This window comes from Zonotrichia leucophrys, unplaced genomic scaffold (genome assembly GCF_028769735.1).
Source record: "Zonotrichia leucophrys gambelii isolate GWCS_2022_RI unplaced genomic scaffold, RI_Zleu_2.0 Scaffold_58_302659, whole genome shotgun sequence".
Classification (NCBI taxonomy): Eukaryota; Metazoa; Chordata; class Aves; order Passeriformes; family Passerellidae; genus Zonotrichia; species Zonotrichia leucophrys.
In genome coordinates, this window is record NW_026992263.1 from 59,675 (window position 1) to 79,254 (window position 19,580).

The 19,580-nt window shown below is 55.0% G+C and overlaps 1 protein-coding gene across 1 annotated transcript in view; it reads right to left on the minus strand.

Moving 5' to 3' along the window:
• The window catches only part of ATP2A1 (ATPase sarcoplasmic/endoplasmic reticulum Ca2+ transporting 1), a 36,226-nt gene that overhangs the window by 7,733 nt on the left and 8,913 nt on the right, over nucleotides 1–19,580 (minus strand). Inside the window, exons 8-18 of the mRNA XM_064737455.1 lie at nucleotides 18,109–18,406; nucleotides 16,236–16,402; nucleotides 15,185–15,273; nucleotides 13,075–13,177; nucleotides 11,479–11,610; nucleotides 10,243–10,368; nucleotides 8,211–8,429; nucleotides 6,599–6,934; nucleotides 5,354–5,574; nucleotides 1,822–2,024; nucleotides 62–147 (exon numbers count right to left, since the gene is read on the minus strand). Coding sequence (XP_064593525.1) covers nucleotides 62–147; nucleotides 1,822–2,024; nucleotides 5,354–5,574; nucleotides 6,599–6,934; nucleotides 8,211–8,429; nucleotides 10,243–10,368; nucleotides 11,479–11,610; nucleotides 13,075–13,177; nucleotides 15,185–15,273; nucleotides 16,236–16,402; nucleotides 18,109–18,406 — 1,980 coding nt within the window. The remainder of the gene's footprint in view (nucleotides 1–61; nucleotides 148–1,821; nucleotides 2,025–5,353; nucleotides 5,575–6,598; nucleotides 6,935–8,210; nucleotides 8,430–10,242; nucleotides 10,369–11,478; nucleotides 11,611–13,074; nucleotides 13,178–15,184; nucleotides 15,274–16,235; nucleotides 16,403–18,108; nucleotides 18,407–19,580) is intronic.

Consider the following 19,580-nt stretch of genomic DNA (forward strand, 5'->3'; position numbering starts at 1 on the left):
GGACATCTTGGAGACATCTCAGGGACACCTTGGGGACACCTTGGGGACACCTGGCACTCACCAGCTGGTGGTAGCTGACGTTGGGCCCGTCCTCGGCGAAGAGGAACCACCAGGCGGCCGCGCCCACGGTGGCAGCTCCGACGTAACCTGGGGGGACAACAAAGAGAGGGTTGGGGACAACCTGGGGACAACCTGGGGACAAGGTGGGGGACTCCAAGGGGACAACTTGGGTGTCTCCACGTGGTTTTTTGGGGTCTCCAGGTGGTTATTTGGCATCTCAAGGTGGTTTTTTGGAGTTTCCAGGTGGTTCCATGAAGTTCTCAAGGTGTTCCTCATGAGGTTCCTCAAGGAACCTTCTCCATGTAGATCTCAAGGTGGCTTTTTGGGGTCTTCAGGTGGTTTTTTTGGGGTCTCCAGGTGGACTTTTGGGGTTTCCAGGTGATATTTTGGGGTTTCCAGGTGGTTCCATGAGGTTCTCAAGGTGTTCCTCATGAGGTTCCTCAAGGAACCTTCTCCATGTACATCTCAAGGTGGCTTCTATGGAGTTCCCAGGTGGTTTTTTGGCATCTCAAGGTGGTTTTTTGGAGTTCCCAGGTGGTTCTATGAGGTTCTCAAGGTGTTCCTCACGAGGTTCCTCAAGGAACCTTCTCCATGTAGATCTCAAGGTGGTTTTTTGGGGTCTCCAGGTGGACTTTAGGTGGTTTCTGGGTGGTTTTTTGGAGTTTCCAGGTGGTTCCATGAGGTTCTCAAGGTGTTCCTCATGAGGTTCCTCAAGGAACCTTCTCCATGCAAGTCTCAAGGTGCTTCTTGTGGAGTTTCCAGGTGGTGTTTTGGTGTCTCCAGGTCATTTTCTGAAGTTCCCTCCACCAACCCTCGCTGACCCCACCTGCCCCCAGGTGCCCCCCAGGTGTGACCCCCCGGGTGTGACCCCCAAGGTGTGACCCCCCAGGTGTGACCCCCAGGTGTGACCCCCCGGGTGTGACCCACCTCCGATGGCCAGGTATCTGAAGAAGAGCCACCCGGAGATGAGCGGCTCCTTGGGGCTCCGGGGCGGTTTGTCCATGATGTCCATGGGCCCACCTGACCCAACTGACCACGAACTGACCCAAATGACCCAACTGACCATGAACTGACCCTGACCTACCCCAGGTGACCAAGGTGACCCAACTGACCACGAACTGACCATTACTGGCCTAGATGACCCAGCTGACCATGAACAAACTTGAAATGACCAAGATGACCAAGTTGACCACCAAATGACCCAGATGACCTAAGTGACCATGAGGTGACCACTACCTGACCAAGGTGACCCAACTGACCATGAACCAACCCCAAATGATCAAGATGACCCAGATGACCCAGATGACCCAGATGACCAAGGTGACCATGAACTGACCCCTACCTGACCTACGTGACCCAGCTGACCACGAGCCAACCCCAGATGACCAACATGACCCAGATGACCTAAGTGACCATGAACTGACCACCAGGTGACCCAAGTGACCATGAGCCAACACCAGGTGACCCAGATGACCAAGGTGACTGAGATGACCAAGGTGACCATGAACTGACCCCTACCTGACCAAGGTGACCCAACTGACCACGAGCCAACCCCAGGTGACCCAGATGACCCTGATGACCATGAGCCAACCCCAGGTGACCCAGATGACCAAGGTGACCATGAACAACCATCACCTGCCCCAAGCCATCCAACTGACCATGACCCAACCCCAAAGGACCAAGATGACTTGGATGACCACAATGACCAAGATGCCCACCAGATGACCACCAGATGACCACAATGACCAGCAGCTGACCCACCTCCGATGGCCAGGTATCTGAAGAAGAGCCACCCGGAGATGAGCGGCTCCTTGGGGCTCCGGGGCGGTTTGTCCATGATGTCCAGGTCCGGGGGGTTGAAGCCCAGCGCCGTGGCCGGCAGCCCGTCCGTCACCAGGTTCACCCAGAGCAGCTGCACCGGGATCAGCGCCTCGGGCAGGCCCAGCGCCGCCGTCAGGAAGATACTGGGAGGGTCAATGGGACTGGTTTGTACTGGGACAAACTGGGAGGGACTGGGATGGACTGGGAGGGACTGGGATCAACTGGGATGGGATTGGGAGGGGTTAATGGGGGACTGGGATGGACTGGGATGTACTGGGAGGAGATTGGAACAAACTGGGGTGGACTGGGAGGGACTGGGAGGGGTTAATGGGACTGGTTTGTACTGGTTTGTACTGGTCTGTACTGGTTTGTACTGGCAGCAGCTGCACCGGGATCAGCGCCTCGGGCAGGCCCAGCGCCGCCGTCAGGAAGATACTGAGAGGGCGTTAATGGGAGGGGTTAATGGGGACTGGGATGGACTGGGATATACTGGGATGGACTGGGAGGGGTTAATGGGACTGGTTTGTACTGGGATATACTGGGAGGGGTTAATGGGAACTGGGAGGGTCAATGGGAGGGACTGGTTTGTACTGGGAGGGGTTAATGGGACTGGTTTGTACTGGTTTGTACTGGTTTGTACTGGGAGCAGCTGCACCGGGATCAGCGCCTCGGGCAGGCCCAGCGCCGCCGTCAGGAAGATACTGGGGGGGACGGAGGGGTTAATGGGAACTGGGGTGGACTGGGAGGGACTGGGAGGGACTGGGATGGGATTGGTTTGTACTGGTTTATACTGGGAGGGACTGGGATGGACTGGGATGGACTGGGAGGGGTTAACAGGGGAGTGGGATGGACTGGGAGGGACTGGTTTGTACTGGGAGGGGTTAATGGGGGACTGGGAGGGGTTAATGGGACTGGGAGGGGTTAATGGGACTGGTTTGTACTGGTTTGTACTGGTTTGTACTGGTTTGTACTGGCAGCAGCTGCACCGGGATCAGCGCCTCGGGCAGGCCCAGCGCCGCCGTCAGGAAGATACTGGGGGGCGTTAATGGGAGGGACTGGTTTGTACTGGGAGGGACTGGGATGGACTGGGAGGGGATGGGAACAAACTGGGAGGGACTGGCAGGGGTTAGTGGGACTGGTTTGTACTGGGATGGACTGGGAGGGACTGGGAACAAACTGGGAGGGACTGGGAGGGACTGGGATGGGATTGGGAGGGGTTAAATGGGAACTGGGATGGACTGGGATATACTGGGAGGGACTGGGAGGGGACTGGGATGGACTGGGAGGGGTTAAAAGGGACTGGTTTGTACTGGGATATACTGGACTGGGGGGATGGACTGGGATGGACTGGGATGGACTGGGAGCAGGTTAGGATGGACTGGGAGGGGTTAACAGGGACTGGTTTCTACTGGTTTGTACTGGGATAAACTGGGAGGGGTTAAAAGGGGACTGGGATGGACTGGGAGGGACTGGGAGGGACTGGGAGGGGTTAATGGGACTGGTTTGTACTGGGACAAACTGGGAGGGACTGGGATGGACTGGGAGGGGTTAATGGGGACTGGGAGGGGTTAATGGGACTGGTTTGTACTGGTTTGTACTGGGATGTACTGGTTTGTACTGGGAGCAGCTGCACCGGGATCAGCGCCTCGGGCAGGCCCAGCGCCGCCGTCAGGAAGATACTGGGAGGGAGGGTCAATGGGACTGGTTTGTACTGGGATGGACTGGGAGGGACTGGGATGGGATTGGGAGGGGTTAATGGGGGACTGGGATGGACTGGGAGGGACTGGGAGGGGATGGGAACAAACTGGGAGGGACTGGGAGGGACTGGTTTGTACTGGGAGGGACTGGGATGGACTGGTTTGTACTGGGAGGGGTTAAAAGGGGACTGGGATGGACTGGGATATACTGGGATGGACTGGGAGGGACTGGGATGGACTGGGATGGGATTGGGAGGGGTTAATGGGAACTGGGATGGACTGGGATATACTGGGAGGGACTGGGAGGGGACTGGGATGGACTGGGAGAGGTTAAAAGGGGACTGGTTTGTACTGGGATATACTGGACTGGGGGGATGGACTGGGATGGACTGGGAGCAGGTTAGGATGGACTGGGAGGGGTTAACAGGGACTGGTTTCTACTGGTTTGTACTGGGATGGACTGGGAGGGGTTAACAGGGGACTGGGATGGACTGGGATGGACTGGAAGGGGATGGGAGGGGTTAATGGGGACTGGGATGGACTGGTTTATACTGGGAGGGACTGGGAGGGGTTAATGGGAGGGACTGGTTTGTATTGGGACAAACTGGGAGGGACTGGGAACAAACTGGGGTGGACTGGGAGGGACTGGGAGGGGTTAAGGGGACTGGGATGGACTGGTTTGTACTGGGAGGGGTTAATGGGAACTGGGAGAGTTAATGGGACTGGTTTGTACTGGGATATACTGGGAGGGATGGGAGGGGTTAATGGGAGGGGTTAATGGGAACTGGGGTGGACTGGGAGGGACTGGGAGGGGTTAAAAGGGGACTGGTTTGTACTCGTTTGTACTGGGAGGGGATGGCAGGGGTTAATGGGGATGGGAGGGGTTAACGGAACTGGGAGGGGTTAATGGGGGACTGGTTTATACTGGGAGGGACTGGGAGGGGACTGGGACAAACTGGGATGGACCAGGACGGACCAGGATGGAGCAGAAGGAACTGGGATGGAACTGGGACAAACTGGGATAAACTGGGATGAACTGGGATGGACCAGGATGGACCAGGAGGAACTGGGATGGAACTGGGATGGACTGGGACAAACTGGGATGGACCAGGATGGACCAGGACGGACCAGGATAAACTGGGATGGAACTGGGATGGACCAGGATGCACTGGGACAGGATTGGGACAAACCGGGATGGAACTGGGACAAACTGGGATGGACCAGGATGGAGCAGAAGGAACTGGGATGGAACTGGGATGGACCAGGATGGACCAGGAGAAACTGGGATGAACTGGGATTAACTGGGAGGGACCAGGATGGACTGGGATGGACCAGGACAAACTGGGATTAACTGGGATGAACTGGGATGGACCAGGATGGACCAGGATGGACCAGGATGGAGCAGAAGGAACTGGGATGGACCAGGACAAACTGGGATGGAACTGGGACAAACTGGGATGGAACTGGGATGGACCAGGACAAACTGGGATTAACTGGGATGGAACTGGGACAAACTGGGACAAACTGGGATGAACCGGGACAGCAGAGGCCAAACTGGGCCAAACTGCTCCATCCAAACCGGGCTCCAACCCCTCAGAGCCTCCAACATCTCCAAGCTCTGCTCCAAACTGGCCGGGACCTCTCCAAACCGGGTCCAAACTGGTCCAAACCGGGTCCAAACTGGGTCCAAACTGGTCCAAACCGGGTCCAAACCGGGTCCAAACTGGTCCAAACTGGTCCAAACTGGTCGGAACTGGTCGGAACCGGGCGCTCACCAGACGACCTCGCCCACGTTGGAGGAGATGAGGTAGCGGATGAACTGCTTCATGTTGTTGTAGATGGCCCTGCCCTCCTCCACGGCCGCCACGATGGTGGAGAAGTTGTCGTCGGCCAGGACCATCTCCGAGGCCGTCTTGGCCACGGCCGTGCCCGAGCCCATGGCGATGCCGATCTCGGCCTTCTTCAGCGCCGGCGCGTCGTTCACGCCATCGCCGGTCTGGGGGAGAGGTGGGTGAGAGGTGGGGTGGGGTTGGGCGGGTGGTGGGACTCCATAACTACGTCAGGAGTTGGTGGTGGAACCTCGGAACTACGTCAAAAGGTGGTGGGACTCCATAACTACGTCAGGAGTTGGTGGTGGAACCTCAGAACTACGTCAAAAGGTGGTGGGACTCCATAACTACGTCAAAAGTTGGTGCTGGAACCTCAAAAGTAGGTGGAATTGGTGGTGGGACTCCATAACTACGTCAGAAGTTGGTGGTGGGACTCCATAACTACGTCAAAAGTTGGTGTTGGAACCTCAGAACTACGTCAAAAGGTGGTGGGACTCCATAACTACGTCAGAAGTTGGTGGTGGGACTCCATAACTATGTCAAAAGTTGGTGCTGGAACCTCAAAAGTAGGTGGAATTGGTGGTGGGACTCCATAACTACGTCAGAAGTTGGTGCTGGAACCTCCTTCAATCAACCACAGTTGACCACCCAACACTCCTAAACCCATGGTGGACCTCCATAACCACCTCAAAACCCACTCAAACCCACTCAAACCCCCATGAAACCCCCTCAGATCCATGGTGGACCTCCATAATCATGTCCCCCACCGCTTTTTTCTCCTCACCATGGCGGTGATCTCGTCGAAGGACTGCAGGAACTCCACGATCTTGGACTTGTGGGTGGGCTCGACGCGGGCGAAGCAGCAGGCGCGCGGGCAGGCCCCTCCAAACCCCCACCAGCCCATGGTGGACCTCCATAACCACCTCAAAGCCCCCTCAAACCCATTCAAACCCCTATAAAACCATCTCAGATCCATGGTGGATCTCCATAACCACCTCAAAACCCACTCAAAGCTCCACAAACCTTCCTCAAACCTTCTGAAACCCATGGTGGACCTCCATAACCACGTCCATCAAGAACTTTCATCCATAAATCTCTATTAATCCATGGTAGACCTCCATAACCACCTCCAAACCCCTCCCAACCATGGTGGACCTCCATAATTACGTCCCCCACCGTGCTCCTCCTCACCATGGCGGTGATCTCGTCGAAGGACTGCAGGAACTCCACGATCTTGGACTTGTGGGTGGGCTCGACGCGGGCGAAGCAGCAGGCGCGCCGGCAGGCCTCGCGCTGCTCGGACAGGGGCAGGTCGTCGAACTCGCGGCCGGTGTAGGCGCGTCCCTGGACCTCCTCGTCCTCGGAGAAGATGCCGATGCGGCGGCAGATGGCGATGGCCGTGCCCTTGTTGTCCCCCGTGATCATGATGACGCGGATGCCGGCGTCGCGGCACAGCCGGATGGAGCCCATCACCTCCTTGCGGGGAGGGTCCAGCATGCCCACGCAGCCCACGAAGGTCAGGTCCGTCTGGTGGGACAGCAGGAGATGGTGGTGGGAGGTCAGGAGATGGTGGTGGTGGAGAAGGAAGGAGCAGGAATGGGGGTTTGGAGGTGGTGGGACCACCAAAAATGGAATTGTGATGATCATGGTGGACCAGGGATCTCCAAAAATGGGGTTTGGAGGTGGTGGGAGGTGGTGGGAGGTCAGGAGATGGTGGTGGTGGTGGTGGTGGAGAAGGAAGGAGCAGGAATGGGGGTTTGGAGGTGGTGGGACCACCAAAAATGGGGTTTGGAGAACCAGGAACCTCCAAAAATGGAGGTTTGGAGGTGGTGGGACCACCAGAAATGGAGGTTTGGAGATCATGGAGAAGAAGGAACTGTCAGAAACGGGGTTTGGAGGACCAAGAACCACCAAAAATGGGGTTTGGAGGTGGTGGTGGACCAGGGATCTCCAAAAATGGAGGTTTGGAGGAACAAGGACCACCAAATATGGAGGTTTGGAGAACCAGGAACCTCCAAAAATGGGGTTTGGAGTTGGTGGAGGTGGTGGCAGGTCAGGAGATGGTGGTGGGAGGTCAGGAGATGGTGGTGGTGGAGAAGGAAGGACCAGGAATGGGGGTTTGGAGGAGAAGGAAACTTCAAAAATGGAGTTTTGGAGGTGGTGGGACCACCAGAAATGGGGCTTGGAGGTCATGGTAGAACAGGAACTCCCTTCAAAGGTCCCAAAGCCCCAACAATGAGGTCCCACCACCCATAATGAGGTCCCACCACCCAAACCCAGGTCCCACCACCCATAACAAGCTCCTATCATCCCATAACAATGTCCCACCACCCATAACCTGGTCCCACCACCCAAACCAAGGTCCCACCACCCATAACGATGTCCCACCACCCAAACCAAGGTCCCACCACCCATAACGAGCTCCTATCATCCCATAATGAGGTCCCACCACCCAAACCAAGGTCCCACCACCCATAACGAGATCCCACCACCCAAAAATGAAGTTCCACCACCCATAACGATGTCCCACCACCCATAACCTGGTCCCACCACCCATAACGAGCTCCTATCATCCCATAACGATGTCCCACCACCCATAACAAGTCCCACCACCCAAACCAAGGTCCCACCACCCATAACGAGCTCCTATCATCCCATAACGAGGTCCCACCACCCCAAACCTTCTCCAACCCCGGTCCCACCACCCATAACGAGCTCCTATCATCCCATAACGAGGTCCCACCACCCCAAACCATCTCCAGCCCCGGTCCCACCACCCAGAGGACCTCTCGGCGGCACCGACCTCGTACTCGGCGAACTTGGAGGAGTCCTCGAGGGCCATCTCCTCCTTCTTGGGCGGGGTGTCGCGGGTGGCCAGGGCCAGGCAGCGCAGGGTGTCCCTGCCCGTGCCCCACTCCTTGATCACCGCCTGGATCTTCTCCTTCACCGCCGGCGTCAGAGGAACCCGCGTGGTGCCCACGCGCACGTAGTTACAGCGGTCGATGACGCCCTCGGGGGCTCCCTGGTGGGACATCGAGTGGTGGGAACCAGGTTGGAGAAGGTTTGGAGAGGGTTTGAGAAGGTTTGGGGTGGTGGGAACCAGGTTGGAGAAGGTTTGGGGTGGTGGGAACCAGGTTGGAGAAGGTTTGAGAAGGTTTGGGGTGGTGGGAACCAGGTTTGAGATGGTGGGACCAAGGTTGGAGAAGGTTTGGGGTGGTGGGAACCAGGTTGGAGAAGGTTTGAGAAGGTTTGGAGAAGGTTTGGGGTGGTGGGACCAAGGTTGGAGAAGGTTTGGGGTGGTGGGATGGAGTTACAGCAGTCGATGACGCCCTCGGGGGCTCCCTGGGTGGGACATCGAGGTTGGAGAAGGTTTGGGGTGGTGGGAACCAGGTTGGAGAAGGTTTGGAGAAGGTTTGGGGTAGTGGGAACCAGGTTGGAGAAGGTTGGGAGAAGGTTTGGGGTGGTGGGAACCAGGTTTGAGATGGTGGGACCAAGGTTGGAGAAGGTTTGGGGTGGTGGGACCCATATTTGATGTGGTGGGACCAAGGTTTGGAGCAGGTTTGGGGTGGTGGGACACGGTCATGGGGTGGTGGGATGGAGTTACAGCGGTCGATGACGCCCTCGGGGGCTCCCTGCGTGGAGAAGGTTTGGAGAAGGTTGGAGAAGGTTTGGAGAAGGTTTGGAGAAGGTTTGGGGTGGTGGGACCCAGGTTGGAGATGGTTTGGAGAAGGTTTGGGGTGGTGGGAACCAGGTTTGAGGTGGTAAGACAAAGGTTTGGGGTGGTGGGACACAGGTTGGAGAAGGTTTGAGAAGGTTTGGAGAAGGTTTGGGGTGGTGGGAACAAGGTTGGAGAAGGTTGTGAGAAGGTTGGAGAAGGTTTGGAGAGGGTTTGAGAAGGTTGGAGAAGGTTTGGGGTGGTGGGACCCAGATTTGATGTGGTGGTAATGAGGTTTGAGAAGGTTTGGAGAAGGTTTGGGGTGGTGGGAACCAGGTTGGAGAGAGTTGGAGAAAGTTTGGAGAAGGTTGGAGAAGGTTTGAGAAGGTTGGAGAAAGTTTGGAGAAGGTTGGAGAAGGTTTGGAGCAGGTTTGGGGTGGTGGGACACAGGTTAGAGAAGGTTGGGAGAAGGTTGGAGAAGGTTTGGAGAAGGTTTGGGGTGGTGGGATGGAGTTACAGCGGTCGATGACGCCCTCGGGGGCTCCCTGCGTGGTGGGAATGAGGTTTGAGAAGGTTGGAGAAGGTTGGAGAAGGTTGGGAGAAGGTTTGGGGTGGTGGGAACCAGATTTGAGGTGGTGGGACCAAGGTTGGAGAAGGTTGGGAGAAGGTTTGGGGTGGTGGGAACCAGATTTGGAGAAGGTTTGAGAATGTTTGGAGAAGGTTTGATGAGGGTTTGAGAAGGTTGGAGAAGGTTGGAGAAGGTTTGGGGTGGTGGGACCAAGGTTTGGAGAGGGTTTGAGAACGTTTGGAGAAGGTTTGAGGTGGTGGGACACAGTTTGGAGAAGGTTTGGAGAAGGTTTGGAGAGGGTTTGAGAAGGTTTGGGGTGGTGGGAACCAGATTGGAGAAGGTTTGGTGAGGGTTTGAGAAGGTTGAAGAAGGTTGGAGAAGGTTGCGAGAAGGTTTGGGGTGGTGGGACCCAGATTTGATGTGGTGGGACCCAGGTTGGAGAAGGTTGGAGAAGGTCCCGGCCTGGTGGGACCCAGGTTGGAGAAGGTTGGAGAAGGTTTGGGGTGGTGGGACCAAATCTAGAGAAGGTTCCAGGTGGTGGGACCCAGGTTGGAGAAGGTCCCGGCCTGGTGGGACCCAGGTTGGAGAAGGTCCCGGCCTGGTGGGACCCACCTTGACGAACATCTTGTTGCCCACGGCGGCGCGCGAGGCCTTGGCCGGGGAGCAGAAGACCGACATGGACTTCCTGTCCCTGGAGAACTCCAGCGTGAACTCCTTCTTCATCAGCTGCTTGATCACCTGGACACGGACAGGAGGTGACCCCGGGTGGTGGCACCAGGAGGGGAGAAGGTGTGAGAAGGTCTGGGGTGGTGGGACCGAGGTTTGGAGAAGGTCTGGGGTGGTGGGACCAAGGTTGGAGAAGGTTTGGACAAGGTCTGGGTGGTGAGACTGAGATTTGGGGTGGTGGGATGGAGGTTTGAGAAGGTTCCTCAGGTGGAACCAAGGTTTGGAGAACGTTTGGAGAAGGTTGGAGAAGGTCTGGGGTGGTGGGACTGAGGTTTGGAGAAGGTTTGGGTGGTGGGACGTGGTCATGGAGTGGTAGGACCGAGATTAAAGAAGTTTTGGAGAAGGTCTGGGGTGGTGGGACTGAGATTTGGAGATGGTTTGGAGAAGGTTTGGGGTGGTGGGACACAGGTTTGGAGAAGGTTTGAAAAGGTTCAGGGTGGTGGGACCGAGGTTGGAGAAGGTTTGGGGTGGTGGGACGTGGTCATGGAGTGGTAGGACTGAGATTAAAGAAGTTTTGGAGAAGGTCTGGGGTGGTGGGACTGAGGTTTGGAGAAGGCTGGAGAAGGTTTGGGGTGGTGGGACTGAGATTTGGGGTGGTGGGACCCAGGTTGGAGAGGGTTTGAGAAGGTTCCTCAGGTGGAACCGAGGTTTGGAGAAGGTTCCTCAGGTTCTCCAGGAGATGGGACAGGTGGGATGGGTTCTCCAGGAGGTTCTCCAGGAGTTCCCCGCAGGTTCTCCAGGAGATGGGACAGGTGGGACAGGTGGGATGGGTTCTCCAGGAGGTGGGATGGGTTCTCCAGGAGGTTCTCCAGGAGGTGGGACAGGTGGGACAGGTTCTCCAGGAGGTGGGATGGGTTCTCCAGGAGGTTCTCCAGGAGTTCTCCAGGAGGTGGGACAGGTGGTGGGACAGGTTCTCCAGGTGGTGGGATGGGTTCTCCAGGAGGTGGGATGGGTTCTCCAGGTGGTGGGATGGGACAGGTGGTGGGACAGGTTCTCCTGGAGGTGGGATGGGTTCTCCAGGAGTTCCCAGGAGATGGGACAGGTGGGACAGGTTCTCCAGGTGGTGGGACAGGTTCTCCAGGTGGTGGGACGGGTTCCCCGCAGGTTCCCCGGGTCACTCACGGCGTTGCAGGCGTTGGCCCTCTCCACCTTGCTCAGGTTCCTCACGTCCGTGTTGAACACGTTCATCTTCTCCACCAGGCACGTCAGCGCCGTCTCGGTGGCCTCGCCCACCTTCTCATAGACGCCCTTGGCCTGGGGACAATGGGGACAATGTGGGACCATGAGGACAATGGGGACACCAGGAGAGGACAATGAGGACCATAGGGACATTGGTGGGACCATGAGGACCATGAGATCCTGGTGGTCTCAGCCACCTTCTCATACACACCCTTGGCCTGGGGACAGTGGGACATTGGTGGGACCATGGGGACCATGGGGACAGGAGAGGACAATGGGGACAATGGTGACCATGAGGTCCTGGTGGCCTCAGCCCACCTTCTCATGGACACCTTTGGCCTGGGGACACCAGGAGAGGACAATGAGATCCATGGGGACCATGGGGACCATGGGACATTGGTGGGACCATGGGGACAATGGTGGGACCATGGGGACATTGGTGGGACCATGAGGTCCTGGTGGCCTCAGTCACCTTCTCATGGACACCTTTGGCCTGGGGACACCAGGAGAGGACAATGGGGACCATGGAGACAATGGTGGGACCATGAGGACCTGGTGGCCTCAGGCACCTTCTCATGGACACCCTTGGCCTGAGGGGACACCAGGAGATGGCCCAGATGACCAAGGTGGACAGGAGATGGCCCAGGTGGGACAGGTGGGACAGGTGGGTTGGGGTCATCAGGAGATGATCCAGGTGGCCCAGGTGGGACAGGTGGGACAGGTGACCAAGGTGAGACAGGAGGACAGGAGATGACCCAGGTGGGATGGGACGGGTGGGACAGGAGATGGCCCAGATGACCATGGTGGGACAGGTGACCAAGGTGGACACCTGGGGGTGGGCCAGGAGGCAGCAGAGGACCCAGATGACCATGATGGGACAGGAGGACAGGAGATGACCATGGTGGGATGGGTGGGACAGGAGATGACCATGGTGGGACAGGTGGGACAGGAGATGACCATGGTGGGACAGGTGGGATGGGTAGGACAGGTAGGACAGGAGATGACCCAGATGACCATGGTGGCCAGGAGGACAGGAGATGGTCATGGTGGGACGGGTGGGACAGGAGATGACCATGGTGGGACAGGAGATGACCATGGTGGCCAGGATGGGTGGGACAGGAGATGCCCCAGATGGCCATGGTGGGACAGGTGGCCCAGGAGGACAGGAGATGCCCATGGTGGCCAGGAGGACAGGAGATGCCCCATATGACCATGGTGGGGTGGGACGGGTGGGACAGGTGGGATGGGACAGGAGGACAGGAGATGCCCCAGATGACCATGGTGGGGTGGGATGGGTGGCCAGCAGAGGACCCAGATGACCATGGTGGCCATGAGAGGACAGGAGATGCCCATGGTGGCCAGGAGCCAGCAGAGGACAGGAGATGGCCATGGTGGGACAGGTGGGACAGGAGATGACCATGGTGGCCAGGAGGCAGCAGAGGACCCAGATGACCATGGTGGGCCAGGAGGACAGGAGATGCCCCAGATGGCCATGGTGGCCAGGGCCAGCAGAAGACATCCCCCCCCCGCCGCGGTCACCTCGTTGTAGTCGAGCGAGGAGTCGTTGCAGAGCGCGCAGATCGTGGCCAACTCCACCAGGCCATCGAACTGACCCGCCTTGACCGGACGGTCCTGCTTCAGCCTGCGGACACCGCGGGGGACATGGGGTCACCAGGGATGGACATCATGGATGGACATCATGGACAGCGGGGTCACCAGGTGGACATCAGGGATGGACAGCGGGGTCACCAGGGGTGGACACCAGGGATGGACATCAGGGACATCAGGGACACCATGGACAGCGGGGTCACCGGGGTGGACACCAGGGATGGACATCAGGGATGGACATCAGGGTGGGGTGGACACCATGGACATTGGGGACACCACAGGGTGGGGGTGGACATCAGGGATGGACATCATGGACACCATGGACACCATGGACATCAGGGATGGACATCAGGGACACCATGGACATCATGGATGGACATCAGGGACATCATGGACACCATGGACACCATGGACAGCGGGGTCACCAGGGGTGGACATCAGGGATGGACATCAGGGATGGACACCAGGGACATCATGGACACCATGGATGGACACCATGGATGGACACAATGGATGGACACCATGGACACCACGGGTGGACATCAGTGTCACCATGGACACCATGGACATCAGGGTCACCATGGACATCGGGGTCACAGGGACACCATGGACCCAGGGATGGACATCAGGGTGGGGTGGACATCAGGACACCAGGGACACCATGGACATCATGGACACCATGGATGGACACCATGGATGGACATCATGGACATTGGGGACATCAGGGACACCATGGACACCATGGACACCATGGACATCATGGACATCATGGACATCAGGGACACCAGGGATGGACATCAGGGATGGACACCATGTGGGCACCATGGACAGCATGGACAGCATGGACATCATGGACATCATGGACACCACGGGGACAGCAGGGTGGAGTGGACACCATGGACACCATGGACACCATGGACACCATGGATGGACATCAGGGTGGGGTGGACACCATGGGCACCATGGACATCATGGATGGACATCATGGACACCATGGACACCATGGATGGACACCAGGGATGGACATCATGGACACCATGGACATCATGGATGGACATCATGGTGGGGTGGACATCAGGGTCACCATGGATGGACACATGGACATTGAGGACATTGTGGTCAAGGAGAACACTGAGGGACAGGAGAACGTTGAGGAACATCAAGGTCAAGGAGAACATCGGGGTCAAGGTGGGCATGGGGACACCAGGGGACATTGGTGACCCCAAGGTGACATCTGGGGACCTTCAGGTGGGATTTGAGAACATCTGAGAAGGTTCTGGAGCTCTGGAGCTCCAGGGGTGGCTTTGAGGACCTCAAGGTGACATTTGAGGACCTTCAGGTGGGATTTGAGAACATCTGAGAAGGTTCTGAAGACCTTCAAGAAGGTTTTGAGAACCTTTGAGAAGGTTCTGAGGACCTTTGAGAAGGTTCTAGAGTTCTGGAGCTCCAGGGTGGCTTTGAGGACCTCCAGGTGACATTTGAGGACCTTCAGGTGGGATTTGAGAACCTCTGAGAAGGTTTTGAGAACCTTCGAGAAGGTTCTGAGGACATCTGGGAAGGTTCTGGAGCTCTGGAGCTCCAGGGGTGGCTTTGAGGACCTCGAGGGGACATTTCAGGACCTTCAGGTGGGATTTGAGGACATTTTAGGAGGTTTTGAGGACATCTCAGGAGCTTTTGAGGACATCTGAGAAGGTTTGGAGCTCTGGAGCTCCTGGGGTGGCTTTGAGGACTTCGAGGTGACATTTGAGGACCTTAGGTGGGATTTGAGAACATTTAAGGAGGTTTTGAGGACATCTGAGGAGGCTTTGAGGACATTTGAGAAGGTTCTGGAGCTCAGGAGCTCCAGGGGTGGCTTTGAGGACCTCAAGGTGACATTTGGGGACCTTCAGGTGGGATTTGAGGACATTTTAGGAGGTTTTGAGGACATCTGAGGAGGCTTTGAGGACATCTGAGAAGGTTCTGGAGCTCTGGAGCTCCAGGGGTGGCTTTGAGGACCTCCAGGTGACACCTGGGGACATCTGAGGACACTCGGTGGACTCACACTTCTCCCTCGGGCGCGTAGGTGGAGCCGGTGATGGAGAACTCGCTCAGGGAGCAGATGTCGCCCTCCACCTTGTCCATGATGAACATCTGGGGACACACGGGGACACCTCAGGTTCCTCAAGGGTTCCTCGAGGAGCTTTGGGTCCTCCTGGAGGAGTTTTGGGGTCTCCAGGAGAAATTTTGGGGTCTCCATGGAAAATTTGAGGTTCTCCAGGAGAACTTTTGAGGTTTCCATGGAATTTTTGAGGTTCTCCAGAAGAACTTTTGGGTTCTCCAGAAGAACTTTTGGGTTCCTGGAGAACTTCTGAGGTTTCCATGGAATCTTTGAGGTTCTCCAGAAGAACTTTGAGGTTCTTGGAGGAATTTTGGGTTCTCCTGGAGAACTTTGAGGTTCTCCAGAAGAACTTTTGGGTTCTCCATGGAGATTTTGAGGTTCTCCAGAAGAACTTTGAGGTTCCTGGAGGAATTTTGGGTTCTCCTGGAGAACTTTGAGGTTCTCTCAGAAGAACTTTTGGGTTCTCCAGAAGAACTTTGAGTTTCCTGGAGGAATTTTGGTTCTCCATGGAAAATTTGAGGTTCTCCAGAAGAACTTTTGAGGTTTCCATGGAATCTTTGAGGTTCTCCAGGAGAACTTCTGAGGTTTCCATGGAATCTTTGAGGTTCTCCAGAAGAACTTTTGGGTTCTTGGAGGAATTTTGGGTTCTCCATGGAACTTTTGAGGTTCTCCAGAAGAACTTTGGGGTTCCTGGAGAACTTTTGAGGTTTCCATGGAATCTTTGAGGTTCTCCAGAAGAACTTTTGGGTTCCTATGGAAATTTTGGGGTCTCCATGAAAGTTCTGAGGTTCTCCAGAAGAACTTTTGGGTTCTCCATGGAATTTTTGGGGTTCTCCAGAAGAACTTTTGGGTTCTTGGAGGAATTTTGGGTTCTCCATGGAGAACTTTGAGGTTCTCCAGAAGAACTTTTGGGTTCTCCATGGAATTTTTGAGGTTCTCCAGAAGAACTTTTGGGTTCTCCACGGAGTTCCTGGAGCTCCTGCCCGGGTCCCACCTTGCAGACGGACATCTGGTTGGTGGTCAGCGTGCCGGTCTTGTCGGAGCAGATGACCGAGGTGCAGCCCAGGGTCTCCACCGAGGGCAGGCTGCGGACAATCGCGTTCTTCTTGGCCATCCTGCGCGTCCCCAGCGCCAGGCAGGTGGTGATGACGGCGGGGAGACCTGAGGGGACATCTCGGGTCACCACGGCCACCAGGGCCACCCAGGACAGGGGGGTCCTCAGGGGGTGGAGACCTCGGAAATGACCATGGATGGTCCATAAGTGACCATGAATGGTCTCCAGAGCTCCATAAATGACCATGAATGGTCCATAAATCACCACGAACCTTCTCCAGAACCCCACAAACCACCACGAACCTTCTCCAAGACCCCATAAACGACCACGAGTGACCTCCCAGACCCCATAAGTGACCTCAAGTGACCTCTCAGACCCCATAAATGACCTCAAACCTTCTCCAAAACCCCACAAACCACCATGAATGTTCTCCAGAACCCCACAAACCACCTCAAACCTTCTCCAAGACCCCACAAATGACCACAAATGGTCCATAAACCACCATGAACCTTCTCCAGAACCCCATAAACCACCACGAACCTTCTCCAGAACTCCATAAATGACCACAAATGGTCCATAAATCACCACGAACCTTCTCCAAAACCCCATAAACCACCATGAATGTTCTCCAAGACCCCATAAATGACCATGAGGGCCCTACCAGACCCCATAAATGACCTCAAACCTTCTCCAGAACCCCATAAACCACCATGAACCTTCTCCAGAACCCCATAAACGACATCGAACCTTCTCCAGAACCTCACAAACCACCATGAACGACCTCCAAGACCCCATAAATGACCACAAATGGTCCCTAACCACCATGAACCCTTCTCCAGAACTCACAAACCACCAGAACCTTCTCCGAAACCTCACAAACCACAGGAGCCCCTCCAAGACCCCATAAACCACCTCAAACTCTCGAAACCCCATAAACCACCATGAATGTTCTCCAGAACCTCACAAACCACCATGAATGGTCCATAAATCACCATGAACCTTCTCCAGAACCCCATAAACCACCTTGAACCTTCTCCAGAACCCCATAAACGACCACAAATGGTCGATAAATCACCATGAACCTTCTCCAGAACCCCATAAATGACCTCCAACCTCCTCCAGAACCCCATAAATGACCATGAGTGACCTCCCAGACCCCATAAATGACCATGAATGTTCTCCCAGACCCCATAAGTGACCTCAGGTGTCCCTCAGACCTTCAGGGATGGCGGCCACGGCCAGGGCCACGGCGATCTTGAAGTAGTAGATGGCGCCGCGGATCCAGGAGCCGCCGTGCACGGGGTCGTTGAATGAAGGACCACGAACCTTCTCCAGAACCCATAAATGACCACAAATGGTCCAGAATGACCACGAACCCTTTTCCAGGACCCCATAAACCACCATGAATGTTCTCCAGAAGCCCACAAAACGCCCATGAAGACCTCCAAGACCCATAACGACCATGAATGTTCTCCAAGACTCCATAAACCACCTCAAACCTTCTCAAGAACCCATAAATGACACAACCTTCTCCAGAACCCCATAAACGACCTCAAACCTTCTCCAGAACCCATAATGACCACGAGTGACCTCCCAGACCCCATAAATGACCATGAACCTTCTCCAGAACCTCACAAACCACCACGAACCTTCTCCAGAACCTCATAAATGATCTTGAACCTTCTCCAAAACCCCACAAACCACCATGAATGTTCTCCAAGACCCCATAAATGACCATAAATGACCTCCCAGACCCCATAAATGACCTCCAACCTCCTCAGAACCCCCAAGACCACAAGAACGTCCCTCAGACCTTCAGGGATGGCGGCCACGGCCAGGGCCACGGCGATCTTGAAGTAGTAGATGGCGCCGCGGATCCAGGAGCCGCCGTGCACGGGGTCGTTGAAGTGGCCGATGTTGATGGCCCAGACGGCGACGCAGATCAGGGAGATGACCTTGGACAGCTGCTCCCCGAACTCGTCCAGCTTCTGCTGCAGCGGCGTCTTGTCCTGCTCGGTGGCCGCCATCTCGTCGCGGATCTTCCCGATCTCGGTGTTGACGCCCGTGGCCACCACGATGCCCACGGCCTTGCCCGCCCCGATGTTGGTGCCCTGGTGGGGGAAAAAAATTTTGGGGGTTTGGACACAAAAAATTGGATTTTTTGGGGATTTTTAGATCCAAAAATTGATTTTTTTGGGGTTTTTAGACCCAAAAATTGGATTTTTTGGGGGGTTTTTAAACCCAAAAATTTGGGGGTTTTAGACCCAAAATTTGGATTTTTTGGGGTTTTTAGACCAAAATTGGGTTTTTCTGGACTGAAAAATGAGATTTTTGACCCAAAATTTGGGTTTTTTTAGAGGTAAAAATGAGATTTTTGATCCCAAATTTGGGGTTTTTTAGAGTAAAAATGAGGGGTTTTTAGACCAAAATTTGGGTTTTTTTAGAGGTAAAAATGAGATTTTTGACCCTGAAAATTGGGGGTTTTAGACCCAAAAATTTGGGTTTTTTTGGGGGTTTTAGACCCAAAAATTTGGATTTTTTGGGGGGTTTTTAAACCCAAAAATTTGGGTTTTTAGACCCAAAATTTGGATTTTTTGGAGGTTTTTAGACCCAAAAATTGGGGTTTTTAGACCCAAAAATTTGGGGTTTTTAGACCCAAAACTTGGATTTTATTGGGGGGTTTTGGAGCCAAAATTGGGGATTTTAGACCCAAAAATTTGGATTTTTTGGGGGTTTTTACACCCAAAATTTGGATTTTTTTGAGGTTTTTAGACCCAAAAATTTGGGGGATTTTAGACCCAAAAATGAGATTTTTGACCCTGAAAATTGGGGTTTTTAGACCCAAAATTTGGGGTTTTTAGACCCAAAATTTGGATTTTTTGGGGGGTTTTTAGACCCAAAAATTTGGGTTTTTTTGGGGGTTTTAGAGTCAAAAATGAGGGATTTTGGCCCCAAAACCGAAGGGATCGTTCCCGATCTCGGTGTTGACGCCCGTGGCCACCACGATGCCCACGGCCTTGCCCGCCCCGATGTTGGTGCCCTGGTGGGGGACGAAAAATGAGAGGTTTAGACCCAAAAATTTGGATTTTTTGACCCAAAATTTCAGGGTTTTAGAACCAAAATTTGGGGGTTTTTAGACCAAAATTTGGCTCAAAAATGAGATTTTTGACCCTGAAAATTGGGGGTTTTTAGACCCAAAATTTGGGGGGTTTTAGACACAAAATTTGGATTTTCCTGGACTCAAAAATGAGATTTTTTGACCCCAAAAATTGGGTTTTTAGACCC